This window comes from Thunnus thynnus, chromosome 13 (assembly GCF_963924715.1).
Source record: "Thunnus thynnus chromosome 13, fThuThy2.1, whole genome shotgun sequence".
Lineage (NCBI taxonomy): Eukaryota > Metazoa > Chordata > Actinopteri > Scombriformes > Scombridae > Thunnus > Thunnus thynnus.
Genome location: NC_089529.1, coordinates 17430009 through 17443647, shown reverse-complemented (window position 1 = coordinate 17443647; position 13639 = coordinate 17430009). Strand labels below are relative to the sequence as shown.

Sequence of the window (13639 nt, the reverse complement as noted above, 5' to 3'; positions counted from 1 at the left end):
CTCTGTCTCTCTGCCTCGGAGTCTCTCTATCTTTGTCACGCCATTACACGTGCTGAATGCAATGAGGAATGGGATCAATGGGAGAGTTAATACAGTAGTGGGAAACTCCCATCTCTACGGCTCGCTCAGCATCACAACGAGACACACATTCCTCCTCTTTTAAAGGTGACTAAATTCATGTCCTATCCTCTAACCTTCACCACCACCATTACTCTAACCAAAATCTGATCCTCATTTCAGCCTTGAATCTAAACCACTGTGTCAACCCTGAAACAACCCTGTTGCACAAGTCATATATGCTTTACATTACTGCCAACCATTTGTAAATGTTCATTTGTAAATCATATTCTTTAATCTTATTCCCACTTATTAAGCACATTGCCAACTTGCAAAGATCAATCACTTAAGTCTACATCATTGCGTGCGTATGGGAAACTCTGATATCCATAACTTGGAATTCAACTGCTGAACGACTCTCTGTCATGAAAGAAGCTACTAAATGATCATTTTCATTATTGATCATTTTTCCTCAAAAAAAAAAAAAGGCTGAAATAGGAGTGACTAAGATTATCTTCTATCTTTCTATCTTTCACCTCTTTGGAAAAAACATTGAAAGAACATTTGCATGGTGATCAAATATCTGCTCTTTATTCATTGTTACTTTCTCACTCACAGGACTCATCAGATAGTAGAAGACTAACCTGGAGTGATGATATTGGACAAGAAATAATAAAGGCAGAGTGGATAAAGGCACAGTTGCTTACAGTCACAAGTTTTAATTATCAATACCAGGTTTAAACCTTTACAATATAAGTGATTAATGAGAACCTATATCACTGCTTGTAAAGTACACAAGTTCAATCCTAACATTCCAGATCAGTGCATTAAATGTAACGAAGATAAAGGGACCATTGTTCATGGGAATGTCTTGTTAGCAAAGATTATTATAAGACTTTTGGAAGAATGTGGTATTACATGTTTTCCGCATTGTTAATTATGATCTTCCTCTGTGTCACAAATTATGTTTACTTGGTATATTTCCTACTGTATGTAATTTAAGTTGTGAGAAGAAAAAGATGGTACATTTTTGTTATCTTCATGCCAAATATACAATTGCTGTGTGCTAGAAAACAACACTAAAGCCATCTTTTAACCAACAGCTAAAAGGACTTTCAACCTTTTTATCTATGGAAGAACTGATGTCTGAAATAAAGGGAAAATCCAAGGACTTTGAAAAGATGTGGGCATGTGGATTTCCTGAAGATGAGCCCCACGGAGGATTTTTAAAGTCTTGAGAATTACGTCTGACTAAACTGTACATCATTAGGAGTTTTCTAATTTTCCTTTTTGTTGTTGTTGTTGTTGTTATTGTCTTTTTTTATTATTGTGTCTTGTATGTTTGTTTTGTTTTTGTTGTTGTAGCAATCATTAATCACAACTCTCACTATACAAATTAACATCTCATATGTACTCAGAAAGGCCTTCTTAAACTATTTTGCAAAGATGTATATATTGACTTGTTTTTCCCCCCTTATTGTTAAGATGATTTAATATTTGTATAACATCATATGTCTTTATTCTGCATTATTCCATTGTATAAATAAATACAGGCCCTTGTGCACATTTCTATGTAACTCTTACTTTTAGGTTGTCCTCTTTAAGCAGGATTATTGAGACATGAACATTTCAGGGACATACTCTAAAAGATATAGTCTTTTTGTCTCTTGATGTTAAAAATGTGTATGGAATTAGTGGATTAGTACCAGGTGAGATGTGTGGATATATAGGGCTGCATCTGACACTTGTATTGAACTTGGTTTGAGAAAGACCCAATGTGGTTGAAACGCTGGTCATATAATAAAATCATTGGAGCTTAGTGTGCGGTCATGTTGAGTTTGATACATGCCGTTGCCATGACCAGCACCTACATTTTGGTGTTTAATCACCAAGTTTATCCTGATCAATACATACAATACAGACAGTATGAACAGGCCAAGAAACTGTCACACATAGTAATGTTATATCAACAAAAATAAATAAAAATCAACCCTTACTGACAGCTTCAAGAAGACACAAAAACACACACAACCTCACACTTACAGCCATTCAGGGAGCTATATCCTCCAAGACTGTTCAGCGCCTCCCTGCTGCTAGAGCGGGAACTGCGTCTGCTCCCCCACTGGTCATTGTCGTGACAGCCTGACCGCGCCTTCATCTCCTCCTTTAGGATCAACCTGCCGATCCCCTGTTGGGAGGCAAGAAGGGAGAAAGAAAGAAGGATAGAGGGGAGGAGTAGAAGCAAGGGACCAGAAAAAAGACGGACAAATGGATAGATCGATGGAGCAATAAGAGTTGGTCGAGTGGAATAGATGCATGTGTTGATAGATGGTGATGGAATAATATAGGTAAAGATGTGAAAAGGTAATGTTATTGTATGGACAGATAGAGGGATGAATGTGAAGTGACAGAAGAAGAGAGAGGAGCTTCACTTCGTATCATGTCCAATGAGTGAGGTGGAAAAGAAGCACTTAATTAACTAGCTCATTAAATATTAACATGCACACTTAAAATATAAAAGGGAGAAGCAGGGGAATGTCTTCCTCTCTTACCTTGTTTATATTGTGATTCCATCCATCCTCTTCCCCTCCAGATGAAAACCTCCTCGTTCTGGAGACTAGAGAGAGAAGAAAGAGATGAAATGGGAAGTAAAAAGACATCACATGAGAGGAAAAAAGCAAACATCAAGGCAATTTTGGCACTCAGAATTTCACTTTAGGTAGAGGTTTCTAAGTACTCGTGTCAGCAGAGATGTGTGTGAGAAAAAGGGGGAGCAGTACCTTTTGGAGAGCCAGCATATGGGTAGTAGTTGGAGTCAGGGTGATAGATGCTGTTACAGTTGGAGGTGGAAAGACGACTGGAATTGACGAGGTTCTCGTTGGTCTTTCTCTTACTGGCTGTCGGAGAGGCAGAGATGTCTGACAGACAGAGAGAGAAATTGTAGAATGTATTTTTACACAAAACCATTTTTCCAAGCATTTCATTAGAAAACTTGTTCCGCTTTAACAGAAACGGCTCGGTTCGTTTGTCGTTGCTCTCTGATGATGTTTCACTGTCGGACGAATGTGGGCGGGAGACGTTTTGTGCCTTTTTGTGTGTGTGTGTGTATGTGAGTGCAGGGGAAACAAAACGGACAAAGTAGTACATTTACTTACAGAGAGGGGAGGGCACAGCAGGGGGGAGGAAGGGAGGAGGAGAGGAAACACATCAAAAACAAAGGAACAGAGAACGGAAAGGAGGTCAAGGAGAAAATGTGATGGGATATGATACATGACTTACAGTAAGCGAGGTTGTATTGCAACAACGCTCACAACTGCTAGGAAAGTAGTTAGTGTTGTTAAATATGTACGACACATTTGTGATTACATTCAAGACATTCTGTAACCCAAATGTTGCTTCACTTGTGACTTGTGAAATATTATACAACAGCAGCACACTTAGCAGTTTTCTGTATGTGGATGAGAGAATTAAATATCTTAAATTGGTGAAGACATTTGGACTTTCATTAGACTGTGTGAAAAGAGTGACAAGAAAGATAAAATAATGAGAGTTGTTGACATATAACAAAGGTCATACTAATGCTATGGATACATGATTGTCCCAACTTACACGCAACACAAAAACCTGAACAATCTGTCTCCTTATTGTGACTTTTTTGGAGAGGTGGGGGCTTATGAGGACATTTTTAAAATGTATATTTAATGGGGACAAATAAATTCAGCAACTTTTCATGTACAACATGTACAACAGATGTTATGCATACATGTTTCTGATCAATGCTACCTTCTACACCTTGATCCTGGTAACATTTTTACATTTAAAACAAATATTGCAGGGACATTATAATGTACCAAAAAGAAAAACATAAAATAGAAAACATGTATTTTTGTAACTGGGGCTGTTAAAATATGGCAAAAACCATTTATCTATAATCACTCTTAGCTAAATCTTCTATTCTCAGATTCTATCTCTATCAAACTCTATCAAACACTATCTTCCTCTGACCAAAGAGATCATTGTGGTACTAAATATACAGTATATATACCTGGTTATGGTACTTTGCCTCAAAATGAAAACTGCTCTATAAGTGATTCATGCTGTAAATTAAAATTTGTCCACACAGCCCAGATCAGATCACAGATTGCCAGCTCAGACTGAAGTGAGAGGGGTTTGTCAGCACTTTGCAGCTCAGTGTTAATCATCCAAAGGTGTTTCTGAGGAGCTGTAACTCTGTTGGACCTGGCATCTGAGCATTGATGGATCACCTACACACTCTGACTATTTGGCGCTGCTTCTCTTCTCTTCAGTTTTACTTCACCTCTCGATTCGCCAACTGAATCTGTGATCTCACTTCTGATGTGGTAACAACTACTAAACCTCACACCTGTAGTACTTTTTTAAAGTTATTTTATTTTTAGCAAGTCAAGTGTTCAGTGACTTGATTGTTCCATAAGGGGTTCACCCATGTATGACCTTACAGATGTACCGATACAACTTTTTCTCTTCTGTCACTAATACCTCACCAAATTTAAGATCTGTATACATCACTGTGTGGATCTCATTGGAATTCTTTTTATGTGAGGCCAGGGATCTCTGTGGCGCTAAAAACGAGAGTACGGACCCTCTGACTGACTGAATGTAAGTCATGCAGTAGCAGAAACACTGATTTTTTCTTAAATTACATTGTGTTTAATGTGGATTGGTTGTGTTATGGCCAACATCCAAGTCAGTGGAAGGGTCCAATTGATTGTACAGTATCTGAGGTTTAGGGCAGCAACAACCAATTATTAGCAGTAAAAAAGGTTTTTGATTCACAAATATTGAAATGTAAGAAAGGTCATAAATTCCCATCATAACTTCCCAGATCCGGTGTTGATATCTTCAGATTGCTCGTACAAAATCCAATTTAATATTCATTGATATAAAATAAAAAAAGAGGCAGCAAATCCTCCACACTTGATAAGCTAATACCTGTGAATGTTTTGCATTTCACCACCAGCATTTTTCATCAAAATTCAAATAAAAACTCTTACAGCACTAGAAGTTTACATACAGTTTCAGACCTTAGAGACGCACAGGGACAATCTGCTAGCTGGTTAACAGAAAATCGAAGAGCATAATTTGAGATGATTTTTGAAACCTCCTCTATTGAGATCATCCAGTAGCGCTCTATAAACTCTGCAATCCAATCCAGCCGGTGGTAAATTACTGCTTCCACTTTCTCTGACTGCTTCTCTTTTGTGAGAAGTTGAATAAGAAAACTGAATGTTGTCAGAAGCACCAGATGTTAGACAAAGTGGAACTATAATTGAGATTTAGCTCAGATCCTTCCTGTAACTGATTCATTAAGTCCAACAAACAAACACATGTTTCATACTGAGAATATAATGATAATACACAAAACGACAAACTGGCTGACAGTTAAACAGCCTAACAGTAGCTATAAAAAGCACAGCAGTGTGAGGAATTGACTGACCTTGTCTCTTATAGATGGGGGGTTTCCTGTAGATGTTGGTTTCCTCAGATGCTGAAAACAGAAACAGTGAGCAGGGATGGGGATTGACAGGAGAGTAGATGAGAGGAGACGAGGTACAGTAGGAATAATCTGGATCTCATTCATCCCATCCCACCAAATTAGTTGTATACATCTGCAGTCTCCTTGGCCATAAAGCTGCCAGCACAGGTAATAAACTGTGATAGCAGAGGCGGTGCAGTACATCCAGACAACCTGACTGACGTGCAGAGAGGCTGATTAATTTGGATTCACGGGCATATTACAGGAAAGAGCAGCAGATGGCACGGGAATAAAGAAGAGGGAGGAGAGCAGTTGAAGGGTGGAGAGATGGGCGGATGGAGAGGCGAAGGAAAAGATAAGCGGGAGATTGACAGGAATGCGTGGCACCTTGTAGCTCTCATTTGGTGGAGAATCATTTAACTTTGAACGCCGGATATGCACTGCATACTATATGACAGTAAATTAAAACTTGTGTTATAACCTGCAATAAAACAACAAATAAAGCAAACAAATAAAAAAAATTACATTAAAAATACTTCCAAATACAGCATAGAGCTTAACCCTGCTAAGATAGAGGTTTGACTCCCAATGGGCCATCCGCACTAAATTTATATGCACTTGTGGTACTGTAAGGCACTTTGGATAAAAGCATCAAGCAAATACATTTTGCTCAGTACTGAAAAGCATGAAGGGAGTGCTGTCGCAGGGCTGGCAAGGGATAACAGCCCTCGGAGAAACCAGAGAGAGGGAACATGCAGTGAGAAATGGACTGGAGGCAAGAGGGAGGAAGGAAGGAATGATGGAGGGAAACCAAATGCACAGCTTGCAATGAAATGTAAGAGCCTTTTAAAGTGGATGGAACAAAGACAGAGCGAAACATTCAGGGAGGAGAGAGGCAATAAGTTGAGGGTTGATGGAATGTTTAAATAAAACGGACTGGTCTTAGTTGTTAGATTAAAGCGCTCATATGTTATACAAGAGCGCAGGATCAGTTCCCCACCAGAAGACACTGAAAAGAAGATAACTGCATTTTTATGGATTGTAAGACCTCATTAAAACAAGTGGAACTCTTCTTATGTTTTTGATTAGTTTTTCGATTTAATTGATTTGCAGAAAAAAGGAGGAGAGGTGTTCAAAACAAAGAGAAATTCACAATTCACCACAGCCCAAGGCGACGTCTTTAAATCACTTTTTTTTCCAACAAACAGTCCAAAACCCAAATATATTCATTGAAAAGAGCTAAAACCAGCAAATATTTGGTATATTTGCTTGAAAAATTACTTAAATGGTGAGTCAGTTATCAAAATCACTGTTGATTGATTTTCTGTTGAATTGGTTAATCAGCTAATTATTTCAGCAGCACTTTTAATAAGGCTAATAAAAATGTCAAGTGACCACAATCAGGTTAAAAGCTCACTGTGATTGTGGTTGTGTGTCTGGTAGGAGGGCCGCTAATATGGATCTAGGGTCTTAGCTGGGAATGAAACCTAAGTTGTAGAAACACCTGGGGGGCTTTGAAGATGATGTTTGGGTCAGTTTTGATCTGATGTGGTTACGGGTTAGTATACAGGTAAGGGAGTCAGCGTTTGGGATGACGGCCTACCTGGCACATGGAAATGCTTGGGGGCTTGGAGGGTTGTGGTGGTGGGTGTGGCGCACCTGGGCTCTGGCTGACTGTAATAGGGTGAACTCCTGCCACTCTCACTGCCTGTATTCAGCCCAGCCAATCACATTGAGAGAAACCAAAGCATGAGCAACAGAATATCCAACAATCCCCGAAACAGAAAGACAGACAGGCTAATGACAGACAGACTGACTGATAACCTGCTTAGTTACATGTATTAAAGAACGTGTGTGTGAGTGTGTGTGTGTGAATTCTGGGGTTCCACATGGGACATGCCACACCGTTGCACCCACTCAAAGAGTGAGTACGTGTTTCCAGTTTAAGCTCACTCCCTTTCAACTCATTATTTCTGTGTGTGTGTGTGTGTGTGTGTGTGTGTGTGTGTGTGTGTGAGTGGGCCCAATACCTGGGAGATAATAATGCAGTGGGGACCCTCCGTGGCGACTCTGTGCAGGAGAGTCAGTGAAGGCAGAGCTGGAGGAACGCCTCGTTCTCAACTCCACGCCATCCAAGAGATCCTGGAGAGAGAGCATGAGAAAGAGAGAGCGAGAGAGAGGCTGCCTTAAGAGTAATTAGCTTTAATTTACTAAAGGCAATAAATTAGACACCGGGAGGCTCCTTCCAAGATTTTAATCACGTCCACAGCAGTTTAATATTCTATAGTGTGCATGTGCTGCCACAATTCCACTTAATGCACACAAACGCACACACATGATCCATGGACATTTGGTCAGTGATGTGTGAATGTTTCAGCTAGATGTGAGGAAAGACTGTGGACAGCAAACTGTTTCAAAGAACCACACGGTTTATGCTGCATTTGGGTGTTGTATCCCTTTAACTATGAAGCTGCCATACTTAAAAGTAATAGTTTGAGATTTTGTGAAATACTCTTATTCATTTTCTTGCTGAGAGTTAGATGAGAAGATCGATACCACTCTCATGCCCGTACGCTAAATATGACGCTGTAACCAGCAGGCAATTAGCTTAGCTTAGCATAAAGACTGGAAACAGCTAGCCTGGCTCTCTCTGAAGGCAAAAAAGTCAGCTTACAAGCACCTCTAAAGCTCACTAATTAACACGCTTTATCTCGTTTGTTTAATTTAACAACGAACTGTAAAAATGTCAAGTTGTACTTTTATGATGAGTTACATGCTGTCAGGGCCAGTGACTTCCTAGTCCGAAAATGTTGATCTATTCCTTTAAATGACCATCACTTTTTAGGTTTTTTTCTACCTTCCAGGCAGCCGTTAATAGCAAATCATTTCTATGAAAATCAACTTGCAGATATTTGAAACTTGCTGCAGATTAAGGATGCACTGATACAACTTTTCTCTCCTGATTCCTCTCTGCTTTTATACTCTAATATATCAAAAAACATCTCGTGAACTTTATCACACATACAGTTACATTCATTTTCTTCCAGTCACCAGCTAAAATGGTCATGTGGAGTACTTACATGCGAGTACGGCGATAAGGAGCCCAATGACTGGATTAGAAGGAGAAAAAAAATGTCAATATTATACCAACAAAATATTTTTCATAGAAAGTTATAATAGAGGATATTTATGGTCATTTTACTTCGCCTAATGCCGTTACTTTTTTATCATTGATTGGTAGTGCGTGTATGTACCTGTCCGCAGCTGTATCGCTCCAGAGTGTCATCTGAGAGGTGTGTGTGTGCGTGGTCGGCCTGATAAGGGATGATGTCTGGCCGCTGGATGTCATATATGGCTTTGACCCTGGGCAGAGCCGCCAGCTGCTTGTAGTCCAAAACATTACTATCAACCTTAGACTGTGAGAGAGAGACGGGTAGACGGACAGAGAGAGAGAGACAGAGACAGACAGAAAATGGAAACTGAGTCATAAATAGAAAATTGGACATAAAAAGCAATTCAGAAGGAAAGATAGAAGAAAAAGCAAAGACAGACAGACAAATGTGTACACACAAAAACACATATACAGGCAGGAAGCATGGAGGCATTGATACAAAGATCGAGACAGAAATGTAAATCAAATTAAAAGTCAGTTTAATGACAATATAAATACAATTTAAGAGTTCTGAAATTGTTTAAGACTCATGCTACATTTGAGACATTTCAATGACTCATATTCATTCACTTTTTCTTCTTGTTTTTCGCCTGAAAATCTTCAAATTGTACAATGTCCTTGGACGCAATGAAAAGACTTAAAATAAAATGTGTTGTAAATATAACCGACTCATTAAAGCACTGCAGACACCCCAATATAACAGACATGCAGTGAAGCAGGGAGAAAGACGAGCGGCTCGACAAACAGACAGACAGAAGTAAGTCTGCTCAGAGACAGATAGCACCGACAGAATGAGCTTTCAGGGAGGCTTTGTGCTTCTGTCTCTGTCGTTATATTTGATTGACGGCGGTGACAGTGACAGCTGAAAGCAGTGAAGGTGTAACCATGGTGACAACAGTACTCACACAGATGAGCCGGTGAGGGGAGCCGAGGAGGGGAGAAGAGCCCGGAGGAGAAATGGACGCCGTCTCAGAGGTACGTCTCAGCTGGTAGGACAATGGAAATGTAGGAGTCAGAGCAAGCTTGAGGTCAAAATAAAGTTAGCTCCGATACAACCACTTTTAATACATGTAATCAAATTTAAATTTAAAGATATAATTATAATGACAAAGAAATCATCCACAACATTACATCTATCATGGCAGAAAAAGTGATTTAACCTGTTATCTGTTGCAACAAGTTTGTTAGAGAAATCTCGGGTTTACAGTATCTGGAAATTTGTGCATAATACTGTCATAACTACATCACTGAAATTAACATGAATGACAACAAAACTTTATGAACACTTATGACTGATATCATAAAGAGCCACTGGGTTAATAACGTTACTTTCAATACAAAGTTGATAATGACATAGTCTGTAATAAACATCAAACTTTGTTATTACTAACTAATCATTAGCAATTACAAGTATAAGCAATAAAATAAGTAAGTAATAAGTTATAAAATAACAGTCCAATGCTTGGCAGTGTAGTTTCCAACTTATACAGTAATGACTTTTCCAAAGTTGGTCCGAGATTTGACATTTCATTTATGAAGCCTCCAAAGTCCAACACTTTACTTTCCTTTAATTAATACAAACTGTTTTAACAGTATTTGACACCTTACATCCAGACTGCACAGCTCTCTGGAGCATTGTCAACTGAAAGTCAAATTATTACCTGGACAACACAAAGTTTGTGAAGTTTAACTTGTGTCCCCATCAAAGTTCATGACATAGTTGTGACGTGTGTTATTAAGTTCAAATAAAGAGTCACTAAATCTTTACCTAGTTCAGCTTTTTTTCAGCTTCTAGTGAACTGAACCAGGCATTGGATACAGTTTTTCATTATGTTACCTTAGTTTAAAGAAGAGAGATGCAGTTTTCCATTTTTTTTTATTTAAAAATCTTATTTATCCTCAGTATACAAATTGGTTCATTGAAAGAATGTAGGAGGAGGACAGTATCTTCTTGTGATGAACCAACAAAATGTTTTTGCATTTTCATGATGATACTTGGCTCTGTCAGGCAGCTGCCAAAGTGATGCTCTATACATTTTTCAAATAAAATGAATTTTTAAAACATCTTTTTTCTTTTGGAAGGCTGTTAATAAGTTAAGCCAAATGAAGCTACAAGACTAGTTAAAAAATGATTTCTTCTCTCTGGTATAAACTGCATGCTGTAAAATATGTTAAAATGCTTCTAAAGTATATCTTACAGTATATTTAAGATACTTTTATTAGTTATTGGTGAGATAAAAGGCATTTGGCATTAATCTGGAGGGCATCTCACAATGCAAAGAACAACATGATGTAGCTTGTAAACCAGGAATGAGAAATTTTAGACATGAAGAGGAAGTAAGAAACAGACAGGACATAAACAGAAATAGATAGACGGAGCGGGTGATTGTGAGTATTTTGAGTATTGCTCACCCTCAGTTTTCTCTCCAACCGAGCTGCTTCTTTACACATCGGATGCCAAACTTCTGAACCTGCACACACACACACACACACACACACACACACGCAATTTCAGCTCAGTCAACTTTGTTTACTGTATGTGGGCAGCAGCCATGCAGTTTTATGGGAACCTATGAGGAGTAGATCAGCCTTTCTCAAGTGCATCAACATCAATCAACAACACACACACACACATACACACACACACACACATAGAGAAGAAGTATGACTGTGGAGGCCGTTTGTCTGGTCTGAGGACAGAGAACGTCTCCTCACACACATAAACATAGAGGAAGACAGAGAGAGAGTGAGATCTACACCAATAAACAATACATGAACAATCTACTACCTCGATAATTATTTAACTATAAATACAGGTCGTAAACTCAACAAGAAAAAGACACTAACAGAGAGTACTTCACATGTCTTGAACACACCAAGAACTCAATTGTTATTCTTATCAAAATAATTCAAGTCCACCATCATGAAGGCTGCAAGCAGGCCTGCCAACGTTGACTCTGGGTCAACAGAGTCTTGACTTGATATGGTTCCTTCTTCAATGACATCAAGTTGATCAGCAGAATGGAGCACTCTTATTTTTATGCTGTATTTTGGTAATTTGGTTTGGTTATAAAGTGCTTCACAGTTACAGTACAAAAAAGACGATTATACAAACAGGCAAACATTGCTTAGGAAATAAGGACAAATCAGAGCAATGAAAAGCTATGTTATTGATGCTCAATAACATAGCTTTTGAGAATAAAATAAATAAGATTTTGAGGTGAGATTTAAAACACTCAACAGATTTTGCTGATCTGTGCCAATGTCTAGGAGCAAGGACAGAAAAAGCTTGGTCACCACCAACCAGAAGTCCTCGTTCTGATGACCTGAGAGGCCTGGAGGACTTGGATTAGCAACCTACTGCTATATGGTGGAGCCAAATTGCACAGTGCCTTAAAGGTAATTAGACGGATTTTAAATTCATTCCTAAATTTGGCAAGAAGCAAGTGTAACAAAGTCAGCACTGGAGTAATATGAGAAGGTTGTGAAGTCTTTCTCAGTAATAATGCAGCAAAATTTTGAACAGATTGTAGACGTGCTACAGCTCCTTGACTTAAACAAGAATACAGTGCATACAGTCAAGATACAAGGAGACAAAATAATGAATGATTTGTTCAGACTGTTGTCAATGTTTCTTAATTGAAAGTAACAGGACTGAATAACTGACTTAAGATGTTTCTCAAAGTTCAACTGGGAATCAAAAATGACCCCTACTGTAGCCAGGGAAGAATCTCTAAGTATCGCTGAACATTAAAAGATCTATTTGGACCAGAACTTCAGTTTTATTGTGATACATATGCAGGAAACTATGAGACATCCAGGTCTGAAAATACATCCAGCCCTTCTCAATTTTTATTACTGTATTTATGTCGGTTGAAGCTGTTGTTTGTCCTCAGCACTTGTCTTGTATTGTTTATACATGGATTGTTGTAACTAAGCAACAAACTAAATCCAATGACAAATCAGTCCAAATCATCGTACCATCCCATTTAAACATGTAAGAAACCGATAGAGCAAGAAAGGATATACACTCTCAGTTTCCTTCACTTACAGTCTAATTATTTCTTTTGTAATTTAGTAATGCACATTTAAGTGTATTGCGAGTCCTGTGAAAAACAGAACCACCACTTTGGCAACATAGTGCTTCAACAGTCATTGTTAACTGAAGTAAATTAAATGAAAGTAAACCAGAACAAGGGAGAGACCATGAGAGGTCAAAACAGGAATAGAGGAGGTGGCCTGAGAGAAAAGAAAAAGGAGAGATGTAAAGAGAAAAAGAGAGAAACGCTGTCAGTGAAAGAAGGAGAGGAGGAGGAACCATAATGTAGAGGGAATGAATGAAGGCTATTAAATCTTACTCATAACAATAAACCACTAATGTCAGGATGTTATATGCATGTGGATCTGATAGCGATAATGACAGTAATATATCCGCTCTGAACACACACACACACACACACACACACACACACACACACACAGACACACACACACACGCTGACTCAGTATCATTTTCTCAGGCCTTGGGGGCAATCCAGGCCAACCGAATGGGCTCAGTTAGCTGATCATGACTCTAATATACAACCACTATCAACATCATAAATCTGACCTGCACACACACACACACACACACACACACACACACACACAATAATGTGAAAGCACATACACAAACAAGCATAGATACACAGAAGCAAGGAGATGTAGGCAGCACCACACACTCAACAACCACACACACACACACACACACACACACACACACACACACACACAAAATCAATACTGTAGACAGAAACCATGCGTGGTGATTCAGTACACCCCCATCCCACCCACACTCCTCAACTCTGCTGCTGAGCAGATGTATGGCCTTGGACTTGAGATCCTTTATCTCTTGG

At 38.9% G+C, this 13639-nt stretch overlaps 1 protein-coding gene across 3 annotated transcripts in view; it reads right to left on the bottom strand.

The window, feature by feature from the left end:
* The window catches only part of LOC137195791 (actin-binding LIM protein 3-like), a 48337-nt gene that overhangs the window by 8534 nt on the left and 26164 nt on the right, over window positions 1–13639 (bottom strand). For 2 of the 3 annotated variants that reach the window (XR_010931161.1, XM_067608412.1), the window contains exons 8-17: window positions 11157–11215; window positions 9650–9730; window positions 8827–8988; window positions 8653–8682; window positions 7603–7714; window positions 7176–7280; window positions 5534–5584; window positions 2838–2975; window positions 2610–2674; window positions 2101–2245 (exon numbers count right to left, since the gene is read on the bottom strand). Coding sequence is in view for 1 of the 3 variants with exons in the window: in XM_067608412.1 (XP_067464513.1) it covers window positions 2101–2245; window positions 2610–2674; window positions 2838–2975; window positions 5534–5584; window positions 7176–7280; window positions 7603–7714; window positions 8653–8682; window positions 8827–8988; window positions 9650–9730; window positions 11157–11215 (948 nt within the window). In the remaining 2 variants the exon portion in view is untranslated. The remainder of the gene's footprint in view (window positions 1–2100; window positions 2246–2609; window positions 2675–2837; window positions 2976–5533; window positions 5585–7175; window positions 7281–7602; window positions 7715–8652; window positions 8683–8826; window positions 8989–9649; window positions 9731–11156; window positions 11216–13639) is intronic. The other variant, XR_010931162.1, reaches the window with a different exon arrangement.